This window comes from Psammomys obesus, unplaced genomic scaffold (assembly GCF_907164565.1).
Source record: "Psammomys obesus unplaced genomic scaffold, mPsaObe1.curated_primary_1811, whole genome shotgun sequence".
NCBI lineage: Eukaryota > Metazoa > Chordata > Mammalia > Rodentia > Muridae > Psammomys > Psammomys obesus.
This window is the reverse complement of record NW_026592118.1, coordinates 7,102,798-7,128,925: the sequence shown is the minus strand read 5'-3', so window position 1 is coordinate 7,128,925 and position 26,128 is coordinate 7,102,798. Positions and strand designations below refer to the sequence as shown.

Genomic DNA, 26,128 nt, shown 5'->3' with positions numbered 1-26,128 from the left:
ATGTTTATCCTATCTTATAGGACTAGTATCCACTTTAAATGAGTATATACAATCTGTGTCTTTCTGCTCCTGGGATACCTCACTCAGGATGATCTTTTCTAGATCCCACCATTTGCCTGCAGATTTCACAATTTCCTTGTTTTTAACTGTGGAGTCACACTCTTTTCTAAAATGACTTATCAACAAAAGACTTCAGAGAGTCCTAAGTGAGAAACTGGGGGAAAGACCAACACAAATTTTCCTTACTCTCTAGAAGAGCACAACAGATCCGACAAGGAAAGAAAGAAAGATCAAGGCACGTGGACTAGATGGAACTGAAGTTTACTTATCAACTGACAGGGCTTACTGCCACACAATTTGAAGTGGGTGCTGGGGATATAGCTCAGTGGCAGACGGTTTATCTGTCAGTGTGAGTCCTTGGGCTCAATTCCTAGACCTTAAGACAATAACAGTGTATCAAAACAAAATACATAACAAATCACAAATATTCCTATGAATTTGAGAAGAGTTATGTAAGTGTACAAATGACAAAGTGAGAATTCAACACAGTCACAAGCTCTCACATTTAAAAGTCATGTCCAATTGGTCCCTAGAGAAATTAATTCAATTTGCCTTCTTCCAAAACTAACAAGCAAGGGGCCTGACATATGTGATGGTAGCAAGTGTAATCAATTTCTTCATAAAACCATACAGTTTATTCAGACGTCTGTGGGAGAAAGGAATTGTGTAAAGTCAAAGCTTTACAAGAGGAGTATCTAATTCTAAAGAAAAAACCTACCTCTCGGATTACTCAATTCTGAAAATAATACTAGCAGAGCACAAAGGTGCAATTGCACATGTGGCTAATTCATCCATGACCAACAGGGTATTCGAAGCAGCCAAGTTCATGTCAACAGGTAAAGCGAAGCCATCAAGCAGTGGGCAAAAGTCAGAGGAAGTCTTATCAATGTGAATTACATCTAGAGGCAGCACCCTGCACAGATGGCAGAGAGCTAGTAGCAGAAATGCACCCCTTTGAAGCTTCAGAAAATGCTGGGCGGTGGGGACCCTCCCCTGTCTGTTTGCACAGGTGAGGATTCAGTCAGAACTGACCTGGTAGAGTTCTTACCAGATTGGAATTAACTTTTAAAAGTCATAAAATGCTTTGGAAAAAAGTATAAAAGACTTTTAAAATATGGTATAATATGACTGCAGTAAGTGAAGGTGTTTTCATATATCATCTGAAAATAATTAACATGTTTAAAGTACAAGGGCAACTATAGAACAATTTAAATTCCAAAAATTAGTGACTTCACTTTTTACTGTTCATCCAACACTTTTTTGTTTTGTTTTTAACTGTAAGTAAATTTGAACTCAATGTTGTTTCACAAATGGGGATTTGTGGAGACTTTCCATCATTTCTAGGTATATTACACAAAATTCATCATGCAGGCATGTGCTTTTCATTCCTCATCAACATGTTCTAATTTCACTTCTGGAAAACTAAAGACTGGCAGTTTTTCCAACTTGTTTTTGGTTGTGTCTGTCTCCTTACAAAGGGCACTCTTAGGGCATTTCAAGAACTACCATTGGTGTGTCCAACACTCCATATTTTCTCAGGACTAGCCTGGATTTGACCCTGACAATCCTATATCCCAAGAAGTCTCATTTTTCAGCAAAATGCAGGGGTCATAATTATATAGCAAGACACTGCCCAGACAACCTGTCTTCCCCTAAGTCGGGGGTGACAGGCTGCAGCAACGTCCCACTTAGACACATCTAGGGAATGTATGCATCATCCCTGTATTGTCATTTAATTGTCACCTGACAGGATAACATACTAAACAGAAAGGATTCTGCTAACATAACCACTCCCATGCTCCAGGCTTTCATCCTTGTGAATGCAGTTACACTCTGTAATCATGGTAACAGAAGAGACTCGGTTATCTAGGATCAGAACTCATGGGATCTTTAGTTCTTTCTCCAAAGAATGGAGATGAAGCTCCACATTCCAGCTGACATGGATCGCAGCGCTGGAAGAAGAAGTGCACAGAAGTGCTTTTCATTCCTCATCAACATGTTCTAATTTCACTTCTGGAAAACAGTGCACAGAGAAGAAGCAGGTAAAGTGACCTGTCAGACACTCAATTGGGCATACAAAATGCATTTTCTCAGGAGTAGGTGCTTCTGGTCTCTTTTGTTTAAGGAAGAATATTTGACAGAGAAAGCTATTTGCAAACTCTGCAGACTATCATAAATTGCCTAACTCAGAATGTGTTAGGTAAAGGATTGGCTTAAGTCAACGTGTTTATTTTTAGTAAGCTACAAGAAGACATGGAAACCCCATGGAATGGCATCTCAGAACTGTTCTTGTATGCTGCTTTACCTCTCAGTATCTGTTGCTTGGTTTAGAGATACAGCCTCTGCATGGGGAATGCTAACAAGGAAGAACCACCAGCCCCCTCATCTCCTGGTCACTGTCCCCTCTTTTCTTTGCTTTTGATTTTTCAAGACAGAGTTTCTCTGTATAGCCTTGGCTGTCTTGGAACTCACTCTGTAGACCAGGCTGGCCTTCAACTAGGAGATCCTTCTGTCTCTGCCTCCCAAGTGCTGGGATTAAAGACTAAAGACATGTGCAATGACCACCTAACACCTCTACTTTCATAACTGCAGTTATGATTCTGTCTCTAATAGCTGCCAGGTATCCTCATGTTAAGTCAACATAAATCACACACTTGGCAGAATATAAGCCTGACTTTGTACAGAGAAGGAAGCCACAATAAGGCTCAAGAACTCAGAGAAAATTCAATGAGCATGTTTCTCTTCTCCCAAAGCACCACCAACCTACAAAACAGGAAAGCATATCTATACGTACCAAACAAGAGCTGGGAGGGGAATCAGCATACCTCTGAGACTTTAAGCTCAGGATTATATGAAAAGAAACATTTAGCATTCAGGAGCCTCAGCAAAAGGCAGAGGTTAAGGGCTAAGTTATGTCTAGCCAATGGAGAAATAGAATGTAATACTTAAAAAGTTCAAAATTCAGTCAATGAGGCATACATCACTTGGTGATAAATTGTCCTGCATGTTAAAGACTATTTCTAGGTGGAATGTCATATTCTTGGCACTGACATGATCTCTGATTACATGTCTAAAGACACATGTTTAGACCCTTAGTCTGTTGCCTCTACAGAGCCAAATAAGCACAATAAAGGCAATGCAGCAAAGTGGTGAACTAGACTTACACTGTCATAGCAAGCCAAGTGTTTCATTCATTAACTAATGGGAAGCAGCAGAAGGAACTGGACATCACAGAAAGGGGGAGTGCACACGTGCTTATCCTTATGAATACATGAACACAAACAACCATGAGATGAAGCAAAAGCAAGGTTTTAGCTCCCATGCAACAGAGTGGTTTAGAACTCACTGCTGAAGCATGCAGCCTGCTGTGTATTAACATGTAGGGCTGTCAGGGGCCTAGGCCATGTCTAGGGTCATCGACTATACAGGTGAATATGGACAGACAACTGGTAAATCTCAAGGTAGTCTTGATGTTTAAGGAGGTTCTCAAATGCTTGTCCTTTCTGGCCAAAGCAGAAAAGGTCACTGAGAAGTGTCTGACCACAGCAGCCTTCTGTCTTGCTGACAACTACTCCTTGCATGAATGGTTTATGCCACTAGCAATTTGCCCTATGCTCAACTACTGACCCAGGGGTGAGTGACTTCAGATCTTATTACCAGTCCCCAGAGTGCTCCCAGCCACCCTACCCCCCAACTTTATGATTTCCAGAACACCAAATCTGAAACCAGCAATGTCTTCATGTTACAATCCAGCATCAAGGACACAAGCAATCAGTACCATCATAATCACTGTAAATCATAATTCCACAAAACACTCTCAAGGAAACAATGTATCTGTCTGATATGACATATGATATAAAATACAAATAAATAACATTTGCTGATGAAAATGTGTTTGAAAACCTGTCCTCAATTCTGGTCCCTATTATCTTCATTTGCAACCTTGAATATACAGTGATATAAGAAACTAAATTACATATGTATACATTCTCTACTGATTCCACATATAGTTAGCAGTATCAAATCTTCATGATATAAGAAAGGCTATTGGCTTCTTTACATGAATGCTCCCTGTCCATCCCCACCCACTCTCTCTCTCCATGTGTGTGAATGTATATATGTATATATTTTTGAGAGTATACTACACTGTACTTCAGGCTAACATGGACTTAACTCTGTAGGCCAAGCTGGTCTAGACCTAGTAGCAATCCTCTTAACATCCTGAGTGCTGGGATTACAGATGTGAGTGTGTTGTGTAAATTCTCATCCATTTGCCAATCAAGCAACATCTAATCTAATACTCTACTAGTTTTGCCTTGGATGTCTCCATGGGACTTTTAACATTGATATTTAAGTGTTCTCTAAAGAGGAACTGAGGTCACATGAACACATGGCATCTGAACTTCATGTTTCCTATTAGGTAGACATGCCACATAGGAAATATGCATAGAATATGATTTGACTGGGAATACTCAAGCATATGATTAGAAGAGGCAACCTATAATTGAGAACAGAACTGGGTAGTAGACACTTTTATGAACCAGGGTTTAAGTACTCCTCAGAATCAGTAGAACCTAGGCCTGCCCAGAAATGTTTGAATCTAGGACCATGACAGGAAGTGGTTTCCTTTGTAATAAAAGATTATTGGCACAGAGCACACAGATTTTATCTATGCATGAAGTAAAGCAACAGAAAGCCAGAATCCTAGCATTGCTCAGGAACAGCAGGTCCTACTTCAGCATGAATATGATTAGGGTCTCAAATGCTGAATGAGAAATTGCTTCTTTTAGAGTAAAAATGAAGACTAATGCCTCCTTTGTTGAACAAATGATGATATTCATATTTATAATTTAAACTGAAACCCAAGAGATGACCTAAGTCAACTGTTCTCAATCTGTAGGCCATATATATCACGATATCCTGCATACCATATAATTACATTACAGTTCATAACTAGCAAAATCACCATCATAATGAATCAATGAAATAATTTTATGGCTGGGGGTTATCACAACATGAAAAATGTATTAAAGTGTCACAGCATTAGGAAGGTTGAAAACCACTAACCTAAATTCTTAAGGTCTCAGTTTTTGTTTTTGTTTTCATGTAACTGAAATGCTACCACCCATAAAACCCATTTTCCAAACTCCACACTCTTGATATAAAGGTGTATGTACAAGAGTTCCTTCTGATGCTGGACCACAGGGCCACATTCTGACTTTGAGATCAACTTGAGCCATGGCTTACTGCTGAGGAGCTGACACTAATTCTAAAACACTGGTTTATACTCTATGGAATGCAGTACATCACAACAATTATAATACTGTGAAAACTATACAGATGTAAAAATTAACTTCACAGAAAAAGATATCTCACTTCTACTCTTGATCACCTTCAGGCAACTCTAGATAAACTACATTCTTCACTGAACCTGACCGCTTTCAATTTTAGCATGAGATAGTCTACCTCTGTCTTTTCACCTCTATGTATGATACACAAGACCAGGAAGGTTATCTATGTCTGATATTAACCAGCTTTTGTCTATTTGTAATCACAATATGCATATTAATAAATATCATAATTCTGAACTGAAAAAGTCACACAGATTACGAAAATAGAATTAGACGACTTTACAAAAAAGGGAAATCATGTATGAGCTTCTGTGTATCACTGCTTTTGGAATCTATTAATGGGAGTTTGTATAAATGTCTTTATTTCAAGATTCCTATGATACGTTAGTAATTAGAACTCCCTGAATAGGGTGAAAAATAAGTAAAATTCTGTATAGAAAAAAATAGTATAGAAAATTGTATTTTTTCTAAGAATAATGACTATTTAAAAAAAATAGGTCCATATTGTCTTTCTTAAAACAAAGAAAAACTCAGACAGCATGGTCCACACTTTCCATTTAATCTTGAAGTATATTATTAGCTTCTGAAGATAATATGGTGGTGGGAAGGCAGCAATCATCGTAAAATGCTAAACATTTACAGAGTTTTATGTTAGCTGAATCGTCAAACTGCTCTGTATAGATCCTTTGTTCATGTACCAGCTTCGCAAGAGTTTCAAGCATCCTTGAAACAGCTGGATAAATTGCTGCATAGGGACCATACAGGGATATGAAGTTGTTCTGACACCATGCTATATGGTCTCAGAAGAAAGGATTTGGGTTGGACCCCAGAGCTCCTGGATTGTCCCTTGTAGGGACCACAGGAACTGAAGAAACACCTGGACTAATGTATTCCTGACACCCAAATACAGATTTTCATGCTCTATAGTCAGCTCAATAGATGCTTAGTGAGTTCCTGCAATGTACTAAGAAGACAACTAGGCCTGAAACTGAACAGCAGGACATTTTTGCTCTGGGATTCTGTAATTTCAGGGAGACAGTAACCTACTGAGGTAGGTTCAGTAAAACGTGTAATACACAGTGACTGTTCCTAGATGAATCTCTTGGCCATGGACTCAATAATTGGGAAATAAGGAAGGACATGATTTAACTAAGTACAGGGCTTTGCTTGTCCGTTTTTAAAATGTTATTTCCAGATGGGAAAGCCAGCAATAAAACACAGAAGGACATTTCAGTTAACAAGAAAACCTGCATAGGTCTAGAGAGCTGGAGAAAGTCTTAACTGGGCTAACGTGAAATATTCTCTTCTCTTTAATAATAGAAACCCAGACTTTCTGTCACTGTGACAGGAAGTAACGGTCACAATAGTTACGATAAGAACTGACTAACCTTGGAGTTTCTGATGAGGTCTTCAAACTGATCTTGGACTGTCTCAAGGTGAGGGTGGGATTTGAGTGGATTAAGAGGAGCATCTCCTCCAGAGGGCGAAAGCTACACTTCCCTGTGGGCATAAGGATATGTATTTAGAATGCACTTAGGGATTACACTGGTTTAGGAAAGTAGCAGTATTTGGTTCTTCTCTGAGATTCATGACCTGGCCAGCCATAGGTAGTTTCCTGGGTTTGTAGTATCAGGCTTAGTTTCCATCCTTTTGAGTGACCTTAAATCCACTGGACAGCTGTTACTCTAACAGTTTGTTAATGCCAAGATATAAGTACCACTTCTGCACCTTCAAGAATATCTTTCCATTCAGGTCATTGGTCCTTGTGGTGGTTCATAGGTGTCACAGCTGGGTAGGACTATTGATTGCTTTCTTCCCTTGGCAGCTTGCACAGCACTTTCTGGTATGATGGAAGCTAACCCTCAGGGAGGAGGCTTTTGGGTCAGATCCTGTGTTCAAAGAATGTGGTATCTTCAGCAATAGGGACCATCAACTTCTGGAAGGCGACCGAGCAAAACAGCAATAGCTCATCTATATTGTTTTAGGAGTCTCTTGGACTCACCTGACCAACTCAAAGAAAGGGTTTTCATGCCTGCTGTGGGCGGTTTTGTTAGATAGTTTATTGCTCTTGTGGGAGACATTGACATCCCAAATAGCATAACTTCATTAAAAATGTATAATGTGTACACATACAGTTACATATGTATTTATATACTTATATTATGTGTAATTTTAGATAAATAATATGGTTCCCTGTAGATGTTTCAAGAATCCTTAGTGTTATTTATCCCTCTCCTGCCTTATTTTAAAAGCTTCTTTTTGAAATAAAAAGAAAGCATTAGAGAAAGCCACAACTAGTCAAAATGCAGAGAATAACTGACCATGAGGTGTCCCACAGCACAACCCTAGTACCTAAGGCTCAGAGATTTCACAGAGAAGAGGGCCAAGAGATTGTGAGAGCCAGAGGGCCAAGAAGTCTTCCACAAGATTGCGTTTTCTCAGTGAGACAAGGAGCCACGCCCGCAACATCTCAGCAACAAGACCCGAACAATGACAACATTAGCTGACATTCCAACACAGAAGGGGGAAATCCCCTCCCACCCCAGGTGAAAGCTACAAGCGACTAGTGACCACTGACAGAGGGAGAATTAGCCTTTTACGTGATCCCCCGAAGTGGTTATCTGGTACCAAGTAGTCAGGCCTAAAAGCAAACGCCCAAGTAACACTAAATTGACTTAGTAGGGTGCATTTATGTATTTATTTGCATATATGTGTAATAACAATAAATTTTAAAAAGTCCATGAATTTAAGATGGGCGGCTGGGGCTATGTGACATGCTGGAGGGTAAAAAAATCATGTAATTATATTTTAAGTTTTTAAAACAGGAACATTTCTGCTCTTGTTGAAAACATGGAAGTTGTCTAAAAGACTGGCAGCTCAACATTAAAAAGCCAATGTTCAATAACTTTTTTCTCTGTTCTTAAGTTTGCACATATTATATATAGTTCATATGACTGTTGAGTCCTCATCAGATATGAACATGTAAGTACTACTGGGTGCATTCTTGATGAATATAATTGTTAATGTCTGGGCATTCATTATAAAATATACTTGTTTACATCTAAGATTAAATAGTCATGTGAGTTTATTTATGATTTATATTTTTGAAATTTTCTCTTTGCTAGATTAATAAAGATTTATAATGTCTCTAATCTTGAAAGACAAGGCAGCTGAGTTGTCATATTAACAATAAATACTAATTGCTAGCTATTAAATAAATCCAGTATATCTAATACTTATGAAACCAGATTCCTTATTCAATAGTAACAGTCATCACTGAGGTAAGCAAGTGAAAAGAAATATGTGGGCAAACTCAAAATGAGACATTTTAAAAATGGCATAAGAGTTTGAAATAACAAACAACTCGATATTGTTATAATATACCCGCTCTGACTTACACCTTCATTCTGCTTCCATTTATTTCAAGCAAGATAAATGCCATGAACAAGTTCACAGAACGCAAGTTTCTTAATATAATTAGCCACATCATGTCACCAACACATCTTGCTTTAAGTTCTCACTAAAGGCAGGGACAAGATCAGCTGCCACTTTATGTGCCTCCAACAACTTTAGATTGAACTAATTATGATCAAGACACTATTTTTAAAACTTGTAGAAATGCTGTGCCCTGACTGAATTTTAAATGCCCTCAAAGGCAATGTTTGGGAGGCTGGCTTCTCACTGAGCTGGGAGATGGAGGCCTGGCAGAGGCGCTGAAATTACTGGGGTGGTGACCTTTAGTCAGACCCCAGAGACACTTCCTGTCTCTCCCAGCACTGGACATGTTCCCTGCTCCACTGTCCTGCCTCTCCAGACATACAGCAGAAGGGCCAACCACATCCGCGGCAGTCTCTGACACCGGGAGCCAAGAGAAGTCTTTCTCCTTTTCAGTTGCTTATCTCACACACTCTGTCACAGCCATAAAAAAAAAAAAGACTAATATGCTCCCTATATTTTGTTCTTGTAGTACCAGCAATAATTGCAGCCTTACAAACTGAATTACAACATTATTAGTTTCAACCTGTGAGACCACTTTTGTAATATAAAAAAATAATGCAATATAAAAAAATTTTAAAGCAGTTCAAGAAAGGGAGAGTTGTTTGTGGTGAACATCTGTTTTTATTTCATAGACTTTTATTTCTAATAAGCAAGGGAATCCTAAGGCTTATGGCTTATCTTATTGCTTCATTCCTTCACTGGGAAACCAATAAAACCTTCTGTAGACTTAAGAGTACTGTGGAGTCAGTCTTGCCTTCCTGTCTTGGTACAGAAAGTTTCTGCAGCCCTGCAGAACTTGCCTAGCCCTCACCTTGTACACTACCTCTCCCCAGCATGCCATGCCCTCTCCTAGTTTTCTTTAGCCAACAAAACACAACTTACATCACTGCACATAGTTCTCAGTTCATGTAGCATGGCCCACACAACTTAACATGCCCACACATAACACTCATTTATGTAGCATGGCCTACACAACTTATCATTCCTATACATAACACTATTATGGAGCCTGGCCCAGACAACATGTAGCCTGGCCTACCCGCCTCTACGCCTCTGCCCCTTTCTCTTGAAAGCTCATAATCATAGCTTGTGATCCAACTGAGACTTCCTCACTGAACCCTTCTTTGTCTTTCACACCATCAAATTCCTATCAGGTGCACGGTCTTTTCTCTGAAGAGCATCTAACTGAGCAAAACAGGTACTTGCATGGCATCAGAGCATATCTTAAGATCTGGACTTCTGGCAGTTGAGACCAGGTCTTAAAATTTGCTCCTGTCAGCATTGATGAAAATCTATTCAGAGAGCCTCTCTTCTTTTTATGGGAAAAATAATTACAAGAAGAATAAATTATAAAACAAGCCATCAGACAAGTGGGTACGGAAGAACGAATGAGTAAATTAAGCTGTAAGGAAGAAATGGAAAAGATTGATATAACAGTTGAGAGTCTTGGCCAATATAGTCTAACCAAAAGTATCAGTGATACAGTGAGAGAGCTGCTCAGAAAGTAATGCCCGCTGAGAGCTTTAAGGAGAGCCACGTTCTCCTAGGAGAGAGCAGGTAAGTAAATAAGAGTCTAGACAGCTTGTAGTATTTTAATTTTATCCTTTCATAGTGCTGCAGACCTAGAAAATGTGGTCAATTTGGGGAAAAGAATGTAGTACTGACTGGGTAGGGCCAACTGGACCTGTGTGTCCTGGGAAGAAGGTGTGCAGACACGAGATGGTGCTGAGTCTAGGTCACTCAGGTGCAGCCACAAAACAAAAACCAATGGGCAATGAGAAGCTCCCAGGATGGACAATGAGAAGCTAACAGGACTGCTTTTGTTTTAATTTAGCAACGAGATTAATGGTCCAAGTTGATCTTTACAAATGACACTTTAGCATTCCTTCTCAGCCTTTGTAGTCACAGTGCACAGGCCACTCCAGCCAAACCTGTAGGGAACTCTCAGCTTGCTCATATAGTCATGTCTGTCTAGCCCACTCTCCATGTTTCTTAACCATTCCCTCTATAAAAGCATCCTTACAATCAAGTTATTCTTTCCCTATTTGACTCAAGGAGCGTACACTTGTTTGCCTTTTATGCTTCTGATGTTTAAAACATCATATGTTCATATGGATTTAAAGCTGATTCCCATCCTTAAAAAAGATGCCTTTCAGATCTCAAAGCTACTCATGGTTCTGCAAGGACAGGGATTCTTGTTTTTTCCTAACCTTAGCATCCACCCTTCATTCCTGCTGTCCTAACATCTTTGTTCACCTGAAACAAACTCGGCCTTTTCTTTCAACACCTGCATGATTCATATATATATGAATATATATGTGTATTCATATATATATATACATATATATACATATTATCCATATTATATATGGATAATATATATCCCCATATTATATATACATATATATCCATATTACACCAGAAAGGGGTGCTTCTTAGAAATTTTGAGCCACCCACTCCTGATTGACTCAGATACCCATTTCCAGGCACAAATAGTTTTCTCTACTATTATACTTATAGCAAGAGCTACCGTGTGTCACAGTAAACTCCCCAAATTTTCCTGATAGGACAGTCAATGTAGGAGATGCAAGGGTGTCCAATGATGGAGTTAAAAATATCTAAATATAACATATCAAAGATGGGAAAGTTGGATTGTATTCACAGTGTTTGTTTCCATTGTAATAGAGTGAAAGGGGAAAAATGATGGATTGAACTATCTAAAAGATAAATATCAACATAGAATTGAAACTAAAATGTATATGGCATTTGAGTAATAGCATCTTCTTTGAGTTCAACCTACATAATGCAAATAACTGGGAGGAACTACGCTTGTGGAGACCACCCCTCTAGTGCTTTTGCAAACTGTCTTTTGGTTCTTGACAAGGATTTGACTATACCTGGTGATAATCTTAGTAGACTTTACAAAAACTGAATTTGTGTGCAAAGAATATTTGTAGTTACTCAGGGTTTAAACAGGTTTCAAAAGGAAAGCTGCCTAAGACACCACATGCACGAAATGAGAAATCAAAGGAGCCGAAGTGCAAAGCTGATGTGAGATTCTCTCTGAACTCCTGGGTGTTTCCTTCTGGATAGTGGCTGGGATTTATGTTCTTTTTGTGCAGTCAATGCTTGAAAACTCTTGGCATTGTGTTGCCTGCTGACATCTGTCGGATGCCTGTTTTAAATTCTAAAAACAATGAGACATAAATCTAGAGTAGTATTTGTTTAGTTTGGTAATACATAAGAGAGCTTATCAAAGTGAAAATGAAAAAAAAAACGTTTAATTGAATACATCCAAGAAAAAATGTAGATTTTACAGTTTGGACAGGGGCACCAAAGCCTCGTGTGTTGCAGGCATGGTTCCCAGCTGGCAGTGATGACAGATAGGTGACAGGGTTACATGGACATTAACTGCATCAGTGGGGGAAGCCATGGGCGCGTTCAGATTTAAACAAGCTATGGTGGCTGACCTTGCATATCTGTGGGAATGAGTTCTCAGCTCCTACCCTGCCTCTCTCTGGTTGCCATGACATGAAAAGCCTTTATTTATGTATTTTTCTGTGCCCTTCCACCATGATGTTTCTGCTTTGCCTCAAGCTTGAAGTAGCAGACTCAATTGACCATAGACTGAAGCCTGTGAGATCAGAGTGACTCCATGTCTTACCCCTCTTAAATTATTTATCTCAAGCACTATGTCACAGTGATGGACAGAGAGGCAGGCACACAGCAGATAAGGGAGACGCTTCTTCAGGCAGCCTTGCACTGATGCTTGTCTGTGACTTGGATTCTTCTCCAAAAAGGATCATGTCTATCTCAGCTTCTATGAGGCTTAAATGAGTTACAAATTAATGAATCTGAAGGCTTGAAATCATCACTGCAATGAGTGACTTGGCATGGTTGGTTCATCTTGTATTGATTTGTACTTAACCACTAATAGTATTTTTAGTAATAGTATTTTTAGTAATAGCCTACATTAAAGTGAAAAATCAAGTTCAATGAATTAGAAATTAATATTTTCTTGAGAAGAACCAAAACAACAGGTTTTGTTTTTCCCCTGCAGCAATTTACAAAGCTTCTTCTATGTGTAACCATTCTGTCTCCAATAACCACTGAAACAATGTAATGTGCACTGTGGCCAACATCACTAGTTTCTAATGTAGAGACCCAGGATGATTTTGGCCTAGATATTGGCATCATTAATATAAATACATTATTGTCATTTTATGGCTAGTAATACATACAATAACTTTTTTATTAAGTGTGTGAGTGTGTGTGTGTGTGTGTGTGTGTGTGCGTGTGTGTACGCAAGAGTCTTGTAGCACACATGCTGAAGTCAGAGAACAGCTTGGTGGAGTCAATTCACTCTTTTCTGTTGGGAGGGGCTTTATTTCATTTTATATTTTCAGTCCATCAAGGGAAACCAGAGAAACTGGAACTGGCTCTGTCTGGTTTGCTCAGGTGCCTTTCACACACACACCAGGTGCACCTGCCTTGGGATGAAAGCCCACAGTGGGACTAGTCCTCCTAGTTAATAAACCACAAAGAAATACTCCATAGACATTGCAATGGGCCAATCTGATGGAGGCAATTTTGCAACTGAAACCCTTCCCAAGTAAGTCTCAGTTTGTGTCAAGTTGACAAAAACAAACCAGCACATCCATTCACTGAAAGTAATTCACTTTGTAGGCGATGTCCTTCAAAAAGTGGTTGCTAGCTTTCTGCTTTTACAAATGATCACTTTTCAACATGTGGGTCCTAGGATTCCAACCAAAGTCATCAGTCTCCTCAGTATGTCCCTATACCTGCTGAGCCGACTCACCAGTCCCAAAATAATTCTGAAACTGGTTTAGAATTGACTTAAGCCTCTTTATTAATGCTCGTTGTGAAAATAAGTATCTTGAATATTATGTATTTAAATTATACTACAATGAATGACAATGCCTCTTTAATCTTCTATAGCTTACACTGTAGTTTATATTCTCTCTCTCTCTCTCTCTCTGTTAGATGAGATCTCTAGTATAAGGTCCCCTCCAGGTCCCTATGTAGCTAAGAATGGCCCTGAAATCCTTATTCTCCTGCCACCATCGACACAGTACCAGGAATATAGGCCCTGTGCCTGAGCTGGACAGCAAACAGAGTAACACATCTGTACACAGAACAGGTGGCACATACCAGTTTTAAAGCATATGAGCTAGAAGCTTGCCTCTGGAAAGGCGCACATAACAGAACAACGAGTGAGACACAGTAACACCTCAGAAAGAAAACAACACATAGCTGACGACCCCGTAATGCATTCATCTAAACTTCCATGCTTTGCAAACCTCCCTAAAATTAAATTATTTGCACTGTCATTATTATTTCCTGTCAGTGGCCTTGCTTGTAAACAACACCCAGGGCCAAATACTGACAAACTTGCCGCTATCAAGCACATTTCTTACAAGTGATTATTCTGTAAGACAAAAACTTTATTTCTAGGATTGAAACATTAACATTTACTTTGCAATTTGTCATTAATAAATCCTGTAAATTGATTCAAAGTCTACAGTATGGAGACTTTGGGGATTTAGGTTGTTTTTCATTGACTTTTCCTAAGAAAGTTCATCTTCAAATGTCCATCCTAGATATTGAGATAATTTCAGCTACAGCACTTTTCTTTTCTCATGTGGATATTAAACATGCTTCTTTTAGAACAGGTATGGCTTTGTTATGATCTGGAAAGGAGACATAATGTAGTCTTACCCTGGTGTGCGTACGAATGTGCATCTTCAGTCCGTCATTTTTACTGAATCCTTTTTCACAGTAAGGGCATTGATAGGGACGCTCACCTACAAATAAAGGAAGCCTCCACGTCAGAGAAATGCAAAGCAATAGTATAGGTTCACCCGGCTTTTCACAGGGCTCTCAAGAAAACAGTGAGCTTTTCACGGGGCTCACTGAAGGCAGTACAGGCTCAGCCGGGCATGCAGAGCACCGCAGTCCAGGAAGCGTCCCTGAGGTAGGCCCTCCAGCCTTCACTGCCAACACTTAGACACGAACAAGTAGCCCATGGATTTGCTGCTTGTCCTTCTAATGTGTGAATACAATTAAATGCACTAATTTTATGATCTCGTAAAGACGCTTTCTATCAGTCTGTTCTGTACATGTTCTTCATTATGAAGGCCTTTAACTTGTTATTTAAATAACTTTGCTTCTATAAAGGTTTTATACAAATTAATCTGGCTCACATCTATGCATTTAAGAGCAACACTATAAAGCTGGTGCATGTTAAAGAGAATCATTGGCATTTAAACTATACAACAACTGATCCACACTTTTTTTTGTAACCAAGTAGCTCTAAATTAAAGCTGTAATTTAGAAAATGGGAAAGATGTTTTTCAAGACAAGCAAGACCCCCCTAAAAAAAGCAAAACTTCTACTTAAAATTATAAAGAGTGTGATAAAAACTAATATATAAAAGGAATTCAAGGCTGTACTCATCAAAGCATAATTATTTATAATAATAACTGAGGTCCAAATCACTAGTTTTCTTTATTCTTTCCTTGAACAATAGGCAAACATGACAAACATGACAAGATGCTAGAAACTTGCTATGGTCCAAGATTAGTGAAATGAAGTTTAAAAAATTGCCCCTAGGAAGCAAAACTCTTCTGTTTCCCTGCCTCAGTGCCAGGCCTAGGAGTTAAGAGTCCTCCGCTGTGCTGGATTCAATCTGAGCATCCCATACCAGGGCTTCAATGAGCTCTTCATTGTTCAACCTAACCATTTTCCAAGAAGAGGCTTTACTTCACCTCCCTCATCTCTTCCGGGCTTCATGAGATGAGACTTAAGACTGACTGAATTTTCACTGGGACAGACCACAGGGCACTACCACGTGGTGGCAGCCCCAGCTGAGTGGCATTTTCCACTTTAAATGCCATTTTCCACGTTTGGCCATTGTTTAAATTACAACCTCAGAGTCACAGGCATTTGAATATGTAAAAAAGTATGGATTGATTGTAGCTTGGGTATTGGGGCACAGAGCTCCAACCTAAGACTTACAAAAGCCAGGGATCCCCGATATCAACCCCCCAGATAATGCTCCAAGGGGCAACCAGTTATCCCAAACAAAACTGACCAAACCACAGGACACCCAGGTTACAGCAGCAGCTCACTAAATTTACAGCAAGAAACCCAGAAGGAGGGCAGCTGTCTCCAGGACTTCTCCCTGTGAGAGGAGAGCCCTCTCCACTAATCAGGACCACAGTTACCACCCATGTCTCTATGTCCGAGGTGAGCTGTAGCAACTCCTGAAAAACACCTGCCATCCAGTGACTATTCCCAAAAAGCTGAGAAGGCTTCCTTCAGGAAAAACCATCTTCCTGTCAAAGGGATTCTCTCCACCACAGGAGTCCAGGAACAACCAGAAACTAATGTCAAACACCTAAGATGGCCCAACGGGTAGAAGACAGCGTAAAAGTTCAACCAACAAAAGCCAGAGCAATATGGCATCTCTAGAACCCAGTTATCTAGGGGCAAGTAGCCCTAGACACCCCTAGACACCAGCATAACTAAAATTCAAGAAGATGACCTAACATCTATGCTCATGAAGAAGAAAACAGAGGAAACAAATAAAATACGAAAAGAAATAGAGGAAGCTGCAGCCAAACAGTTTGTGGCCTTTAGAGAGGAAATGCTTAAATTACTGAATGAAATAAAACAAACAGAGGATTGTTCAAACAAACAACTGAAGGAATTGATGGAAAAACATGAAAATACAGTCAGACAGGAGAAGGAAACCAACAAAATGGCTCGAGACCTGAAGATAGAATTGGAAAAATTAAAAAAAAAAAAACATGGAAGAAATTGTGGAGAGAAAGAACTTAGGGAAGAAAGCAGGAACTACAGAGGTTAGCATAACTAATAGGCTACAAGAAATGAAAGAAAGAATCTCAGGTGTGGAAGATACAATGGAACAAATAGATGTATCTGTCAAAGAAAATGTTAAATATAAAAAATTCCTGACACAGACCATCCAAGAAATTCAAGACAACATAAAAAGACAAAACCTAAGAATAATAGGACTAGAGGAAAAAGAAGATTCCCTGCACCAAGGAACAGAAAATATTTTCAACAAAATCATTGAAGAAAATTTCCCCAACTTAAAGGAGAGGCCAATAAGAATACAAGAGACATACAGAACACTCAATAAATAAGACCAGAAAAGAAAATCCTCCCGCCACATAATAATCAAAACTGTAAGTGTACAGAACAAAGAAAAAATACTAAAAGCTGCAAGGGAAAAAGGCCAAGTAACATATAATGGCAAACCCATTAGAATCACAGCTGACTTCTCAACAGAGACTATTAAAGCCAGAAGGGCCTGGACGGATATAATGCAGACCCTAAGAGAACACAGATGTCAGCCCAAGCTACTATACCCAGCAAAACTCTTAGTCCTTATAGATGGAGAAAACAAGATATTCAATGACAAAAACAAATTTCAACAATACCTACAAACAAATCCAGCATTACAGAAGACACTAGAAGGGAAAATACAACCTAAGAAAACTAGCTACATTCAAGAAAACACAGGAAATAAATAACCTAACTTTAGTAAAACAAAAAGCAACCAGGCACACAACCGTATGACCACAGCCAACATCAAATTCAAAGGATTTAAAAGCCACTGGTCATCAATCTATCTCAACATCAATGGACTTAATTCTCCAATAAAAAAAACACAGACTAACAGAATGGATGCATAAACAAAACCCAGCAATCTGTTGTATACAAGAAACACACCTAAGTCACAAAGATAGACATTACCTGAGGGTAAAGGGTTGGAAGATGGCTTTCCAAGCAAATGGATGCAAGAAGCAAGCAGGAGTAGCCATTCTAATAACTGATAAAATAGACTTTCAACCAAAATTAATCAAAAGAGATGGGGAAGGACACTTCATACTCATCAAGGGAAGATTTCACCAAGAAGAAATCACAATCCTGACCTTGTATTTGGTGGTTCAAATACAAGGGCAGCCACATTTGTGAAAGAAACATTGATAAAACTTAAACCACACATAGATCCCCACACACTAATAGCGGGAGACTTCAACACCCCACTCTCAACAAAGGACAGGTCAACTAAACAGAAATTAAACAAAGAAACAAAATCTCTAACAGAGGTAATGAATCAAATGGACCTCAGAGACATCTACAGAACCTTACAACCAAACACAAAAGAATTTACCTTCTTCTCAGCACCTCATGCAACCTTCTCCAAAATAGACCACATAGATGGTCACAAAGCAAGCCTTAACAGATACAAGAAGATTGAAATAATCCCTTGTATCCTGTCTGATCACCATGGAATAAAACTGGACCTCAATAACAACAGAAATAGCAAAAAGCCTACAAATCATGGAAACTGAACAACTTGCTACTGAATGACAGCTGGGTTAGGGAAGAAATAAAGAAAGAAATTAAAGTCTTTCTAGAACTCAATGAAAATGAAGACACAACATACCCAAATTTGTGGGACACAATGAAAGCAGTGCTAAGAGGAAAGTTCATAGCACTATGTGCCTTCAAGAAGAAATTCGAGACAGCTCATTCAAGCAACTTAATGGCCCACTTAAAATCCCTAGAAAAAGAAGAAGCAGACACACCAAAAAGGAGTAGATGGCTGGAAATAATCAAACTCAGGGCTGAAATCAATCAACTAGAAACAAATAAAACAATTCAAAGAATCAATGAAACCAAGAGCTGGTTCTTTGAGAAAATCAACAAGATAGACAAACCCTTAGCCAAGCTAACTAAAAGGCAGAGAGACACCATCCAAATCAACAAAATCAGAAATGAAAAGGGGGACATAACTACAGACACTGAGGAAATTCAAACAATCATTAGGACTTACTTCAAAAGTCTATATGCCACAAAATTTGAAAATCTAAAAGAAATGGAGAATTTTATTGATCAATTCCACTTACCAAAGCTAAATCAGGACCAGGTAAATCAATTAAATAGTCCTATATCCCCCAAGGAAATAAAAGCAGTCATTGAAAGTCTCCCATCCAAAAAAAGCCCAGGACCTGGTGGTTTCAGTGCAGAATTCTACCAGACATTCAAAAAAGAGCTAACTCCAGGTCTCTTCACACTATTCCACAAAATAGAAACAGAAGGAACATTACCAAACTCATTCTATGAAGCCACAGTCACCTTGGTACCTAAACCTCACAAAGACCCAACAAAAAAAGAGAACTTCAGGCCAATCTCCCTTATGAACATTGATGCAAAAATACTCAACAAAATATTTGCAAACCGAATAAAAGAACACATCAAAGATATCATCCACCATGACCAAGTAGGCCTCATCCCAGGTATGCAGGGGTGGTTCAATATACGGAAATCCACCAATGTGATCCACCATATTAACAAACTGAAAGAAAAAAACCTCATGATAATCTCCCTAGATGCTGAAAACGCATTTGACAAAATCCAACATCCATTCATGTTTAGAGTATTGGAGAGATCAGGGATACAAGGCACATATCTAAACATAGTAAAGGCGATATACAGCAAGCCTATAGCCAACATCAAACTGAACGGAGAGAAACTTAAAGCAATCCCACTGAAATCAGGGACAAGACAAGGCTGCCCGCTCTTTCCATATCTCTTCAACATAGTTCTGGAAGTCCTTGCTAGAGCAATAAGACAGTTGAAGGAGATCAAGGGTATACAAATTGGAAAGGAAGAAGTCAAATTATCACTATTTGCAGATGATATGATAGTATACGTGAGTGACCCAAAAAACTCTACCAGGGAACTCCTACAGCTGATAAATACTTTCAGCAAAGTGGCCAGATACAAAATTAACTCAAAAAAATCAGTAGCCCTCCTGTATATAAAAGACAAAAGGGCTGAGAAAGAAATTAGGGAAACAACACCCTTCACAATAGCCACAAATGAAATAAGGTACCTCGGAGTAACCCTAACCAAGGAGGTCAAAGAGTTGTATGAAAAAAATTTCAAGTCTCTGAAGAAAGAATTAGAAGAAGATAACAGAAGATGGAAAGATCTCCCATGCTCATGGCTTGGCAGGATTAACATAGTAAAAATGGCCATCTTACCAAAAGCAATCTACAGATTCAATGCAATTCCCATCAAATTACCAACACAATTCTTTACAGACCTGGAAAGAAAAATTCTCAACTTCATATGGAATAACAAGAAACCGAGAATTGCTAAAACAGTCCTCTACAATAAAAGATCTTCTGGAGGTATCTCCATCCCTGATCTTAAGTTGTACTATAGAGCAACAGTTTTAAAAACTGCATGGTACTGGCATAGAAACAGAATGGTGGATCAATGGAACCGAACAAATGACCCAGAAATAAACCCACACACTTACGGACACCTGATCTTTGACAAAGATGCCAAAACCATACAATGGAAAAAAGATAGCATCTTCAACAAATGGTGCTGGTCCAACTGAATGTCTACATGTAGAAAAATGAAAATAGATCCATACTTATCACCCTGCACAAAACTGAAGTCCAAGTGGATCAACATAAAACCAGACACATTAAATCGGCCAAAAAAAAAGTGGGGAATACCCTAGAACTCATTGGTACAGGAGAAAACTTCCTGAACAGAACACCAACAGCACAGGCTCTAAGAGCAACAATCAATAAATGGGACCTCATGAAACTGAAAAGCTTCTGTAAAGCAAAGGACACTGTCATCAAAACAAAGCGACAGATTGGGAAAGAATCATCACCAACAATTTTTCTGACAGAGGACTCATATCCAGTATATATAAAGAACTAAAGAAGCTGAAAAGCAATAAACCAAGTAATCCACTTAAAAAATGGGGAACAGAGCTAAACAGAGAACTCTCTGTAGAGGAATATCGAATGGCAGAGAAGCACTTAAAGAAATGCTCAACCTCATTAGACATTAGGGAAATGCAAATCAAAACAACCCTGAGATTTCACCTTATACCCATCAGAATGGCCAAGATCAAAAACTCAAGGGGCAACACATGCTGGAGAGGTTGTGGAGAAAGGGGAACCCTTCTCCACTGCTGGTGGGAATGTAAACTGGTACAACCACTCTGGAAATCAATCTGGCGCTTTCTCAGACAACTAGGAATAACGCTTCCTCAAGATCCAGCAATACCACTCCTAGGCATATAACCAAAAGAGGCTCAAGTACACAAAAAGGACATTTGCTCAACCATGTTTGTAGCAGCTTTATTTGTAATAGCCTGAAGCTGGAAACAGCCCAGAAGCCCCTCAACTGAAGAATGGATGCAGAAATTGTGGTACATCTATACAATGGAATATTACTCAGCAATGAAAAATAAGGAAATCATGAAATTTGCAGGTAAATGGTGGGACCTGAAAAGGATTATCCTGAGTGAGTTGTCCCAGAAGCAAAAAGACACACATGGTATATACTCACTCATATAGCCATACAATATAGGCCAAACCCACTAAAATCTGTGCATCTAAAGAAATTTAGCAAGAGAGAAGACCCTAACTAAAACGCTCAATCCCCATCCTGAAAGGCAAAGAGGTTGGACATCAGAAGAATAAGAAAACAGGAAACCTAGGAACCTGCTACAGAGGGCCTCTGAAAGCCAGAAGAAGAAAACAGGAAACAAACTAGGAACCTGCCACAGAGGGCCTCTGAAAGCCTCTTCCCTGCAGACTATCAAAGCAGATGCTGAGCCTGATGGCCAACTGTTGGGCAGAGTGAATGGAATTTTATGTAAGAAGTGGGAAATAGTAAGAGCTGGAGAGGACAGGAACTCCACAAGGAGAGCAACAGAACAAGAAAATTTGAACACAGGGAACTTCCCAGAGACTCATACTCCAACCAAGGACTATTCATTGAGATAACCTAGAACCCCTTCACAGATGTAGCCCATGGCAGTTCAGTGACCAAGTGGGTTACCTAGTATTGGGAAGAGGGACTGCCTCTGACATAATCTGATTGGCCTGCTCCTTGATCACCTCCCCCTGAGGGGGAAGCAGCCTTACCAGGCCACAGAAGAGGACAATGCAGCCAATTTTGATGAGAACTGATAGACTAAGTTCAGAAAGGAGAGGAGAACCTCCCCTATTAGTGGACATGGGGAGGAGCATGCCTGCAGAAAGGGGAGGGATGGTGGGATCGGCAGGGGAGGAAGGAGGGGCTTATGGGGGGATACAAAATGAATAAAGTGTAATTAATAAAAAATAAAAAAATTAAAAAAAGAATAATCTTAAAATTAGCAAAAAATAAATAAATCAAATGCAGTTAGCAATCAAAATTGAAATAATAGCTGAAATTTACAGATTTATTGGACACTGTTCCGTAGCTCAGAATACTTCACTGTATCTTGTGAGCTGGGGAGCCAGCTCGGTGGGTGCACAGCGCATCTGTGCAAGCATGAGGACATGAGCTGAGAATGCCACTGAAGCAAAATGCTGTGGGCATCAGGTGAAGAAGAATTCGGGAGGACCCTTGGGTTCAACCCAATCTGTGAACTCCAGGTTTGGTGGGAGGTTCTCTCAAAAAAATAAGATAAGAAATCAGATTGGGTGATAAAAGACACCCGGTATCAATCACTGGTCTCCACATGACCACCTCAGCACGCAGTACACACAGGATGCAAAGACACATACATACACAGAGGGCTTCATATTTATACATGTGTCTGTATATATACACATATATAAATAACCAGTATTCCCTCACAATAAGACTGTGATCTAACTCTTCATATCCCTAGTTTATAAATGAGGGAAATAGCACATAGAAAGGATTAGCGATTTTCTAAGATAATACAGCCATCAAATGGTGGAACCAGAACTGCAACTCAGTCTAGTACTCTGTGTAAAGAGATTTAAACTCCAAAGTTAATAACAATAGCTGCTTCTGACAACAGACAAAAGTGAGCAGATCATTCTGGTTGGCAGATTAAGACAGTCTTTTGTTCATCAAAATTTGTAGGAAAAAAGTAATGGACAGAATGGGAATGTGTATATATATCTTAAGACAAGTCCGAAGTAAATAGGAATAGGAAGAGATCCCAAGCTGTGCTTTGACAGTCACACACCACCATAAGATTCAACTATGACTCGACTTTATGAACACAGCATAAATCATATTCTAGTGGACATAATGCAACAAGGCATTTTCCATTTAACTAAGTTTTTTTTTTTATCTTTAAATTGTGTCCTGACACTGAGTGAGATTAAAAGCTACTGTGTTTTCTTTGGACGCATAAAGGAATAAACAGAAACATGATGGTAATTATAAAAGGTTAATTTGAAATGTGGCACAAAGTGCTTACATCATGAAACTAATTTATTAATTTTTATAGGTTTCTTTCTTTTTTAACTTAGACTATGTTCAAATTTATGTGTTGGATTTTGGGAGATAAACCACAAGTAGATAAAATATTTTTTAAAAAATAATGAAAAAAATGCTTAGGGAAAAATGAGCAGGCAAGGAAGCAGGCAGGTGATGATCTCCAGCTAAAGGCAATGGAAAAGGTAAAGTCACTTACTGAGTGGAGTTTCCCATTCGATGAATTATCTAAATGTACCTTTTTGATAACTTTTCATCTTTGAATTAGAAGTCTTTGAGCCTCTTGGCGTGAAATAAGGGTCCCCAAATCCTCACTGCTGGCAGGCAAAACTGAGAGGAAAGTAATCTGAAGCATCTGAATGCTTGTTTGGGAGCTTGGGAAGACACTTTCAAGGGCATCTGGTGGAACAAAAGGAAGCCACATGGGGCACCTTTCTCCTGATCCAGCCTGACCCTCTCTCAAGTCCCCTTGAAGCTATCACAATGTAAATGCATGTTGATAACAAATGCCCACTGAAAGCACTAAGAACATGTACTCCTTTCTTGTTTTGTTTTTTCTTGCAGTGGTATTGTTGTATGTAATATAATTTTAATTAAAGATGTTAGAACTCAAGGCACACCCAAGTATAAAACAACAATGCACTAATATTGCAATAGGATCGTAAGAAACTATGAAAAGAAAGTAGTATGCAGCTTAATGGTAAAAAGGTCTTATAGCATGGAAACCACTGGATAGCTACCATTTTTTACACCAATATCTTGATCCAACTCTGGATCCAAAGATCTAGGTTCACATAACATAACATAAAACTGGTAAAGTAAAACATTTCAAGCTATTTAAGAATATTTGTATTCTTAAATTACCCCATGGCTTTAACTCAAGAATCTGACCTGTCTATTAGGAGACTAAAAGTAAAATTTTGTTCAGGCTACTATATGCGTTGAGTGAGTAGATTAAGTAATGATGATCAAAACTAATCATAAATTTTATAATGTAAACCAAATGATCATGATAACAAAATATATTATTATATTTTATCACAATTTTAAGTATATAACTAATGTGCTTTCTAATGATCTCAATAAACAAAAAGGGAAGATTAATACATAATGCAGATTTTAAAGACTTTTTTTTTTGCATGTAATCTAGGCATATACTCCCGTGTTTTATTTTATTTTTTTAATTTTTTATTAATTACACTTTATTCATTTTGTATCCCCCCATAAGCCCCTCCCTCTTCCTCTCCCGATCCCACCCTCCCTCCCCTTTCTGCATGCATGTCACTCCCCAAGTCCACTGATAGGGGAGGTTCTCCTCTTCTTTTTGATCTTAGTCTATCAGTTCTCATCAAAAGTGGCTGCATTGTCCTCTACTGTGGCCTGGTAAGGCTGCTCCCCCCTCAGGGGGAAGTGATCAACGAGCAGGCCAATCAGATTATTTCAGAGGCAGTCCCTCTTCCCATTACTATGTAACCCACTTGGACACTGAACTGCCATGGGCTACATCTGTGCAGGGGTTCCAGGTCATCTCCACGAATAGCCCTTGTTTGGAGTATGATTTTCTGGGAAGTTCCCTGTGTTCAAATTATCTTGTTCTGTTGCTCTCCTTGTGGAGTTCCTGTCCTCTCCAGCTCTTACTATTTCCCACTTCTTACATAAAATTCCATTCACTCTGCCCATCAGTTGGCCATCAGGCTCAGCATCTGCTTTGACAGTCTATACTGAAGAAGCTTTCAGAGGCCCTCTGTGGCAGGTTTCAAGGTTGTTTCCTGTTTTCTTCTGGCTTTCAGAGGCCCTCTGTAGCAGGTTCCGAGGTTGTTTCCTATTTTCTTTTTCTTCTGATGTCCATCCTCTTTGCCTTTCAGGATGGGGATTGAACATTTTAGTTAGGGTCCTCTTTTTTGCTTAGTTTGTTTAGATGTACAGATTTTAGTGGGTTAATTTATATTGTATGTTTATGTGAGTGAGTATATACAATGCATGTCTTTTTGCTTCTGGGACAACTCACTCAAGATGATCCTTTCCAGGTCCCACCATTTACCTGCAAATTTCATGATTTCCTTATTTTTCATTGCTGAGTAATACTCCATTGTACAGATGTACCACAGTTTCTGCATCCATTCTTCAGTTGAGGGGCATCTGGGTTGTTTCCAGCTTCAGGCTATTACAAATAAAGCTGCTACAAACATGGTTGAGCAAATGTCCTTTTTCTGTACTTGCGCCTCTTTTGGGTATATGCCTAGGAGTGGTATGGCTGGATCTTGAGGAAGCGCTATTCCTAGTTGTCTGAGAAAGCGCCAGATTGATTTCCAGAATGGTTGTACCAGTTTACATTCCCACCAGCAGTGGAGAAGGGTTCCCCTTTCTCCACAACCTCTCCAGCATGTGTTGTCCCTTGAGTTTTTCATCTTGGCCATTCTGATGGGTGTAAGGTAAAATCTCAGGGTTGTTTTGATTTGCATTTCCCTAATGGCTAATGAGGTTGAGCATTTCTTTAAATGCTTCTCTGCCATTCGATATTCCTCTACAGTGAGTTCTCTGTTTAGCTCTGTTCCCCATTTTTTAAGTGGATTACTTGGTTTATTGCTTTTCAGCTTCTTTAGTTCTTTATATATACTGGATATGAGTCCTCTGTCAGATAAAGGGTTGGTGATGATTCTTTCCCAATCTGTAGGCAGGTGTTTTGTTTTGATGACGGTGTCCTTTGCTTTACAGAAGCTTTTCAGTTTCATGAGGTCCCATTTATTGATTGTTGCTCTTAGAGCCTGTGCTGTTGGTGTTCTGTTCAGGAAGTTTTCTCCTGTGCCAATGAGTTCTAGGGTATTCCCCACTTTTTTTTCTAGCCGATTTAATGTGTCTGGTTTTATGTTGAGGTCTTTGAT

The 26,128-nt window shown here is 39.1% G+C and overlaps 1 protein-coding gene across 2 annotated transcripts in view; it reads right to left on the bottom strand.

Annotated features, from left to right (window-relative positions):
* The window catches only part of Prdm5 (PR/SET domain 5), a 176,172-nt gene that overhangs the window by 13,624 nt on the left and 136,420 nt on the right, over positions 1-26,128 (bottom strand). For both annotated transcript variants that reach the window (XM_055612769.1, XM_055612770.1), the window contains one exon: positions 14,649-14,734. In XM_055612769.1, the coding sequence (XP_055468744.1) occupies positions 14,649-14,734 (86 nt within the window). The remainder of the gene's footprint in view (positions 1-14,648; positions 14,735-26,128) is intronic.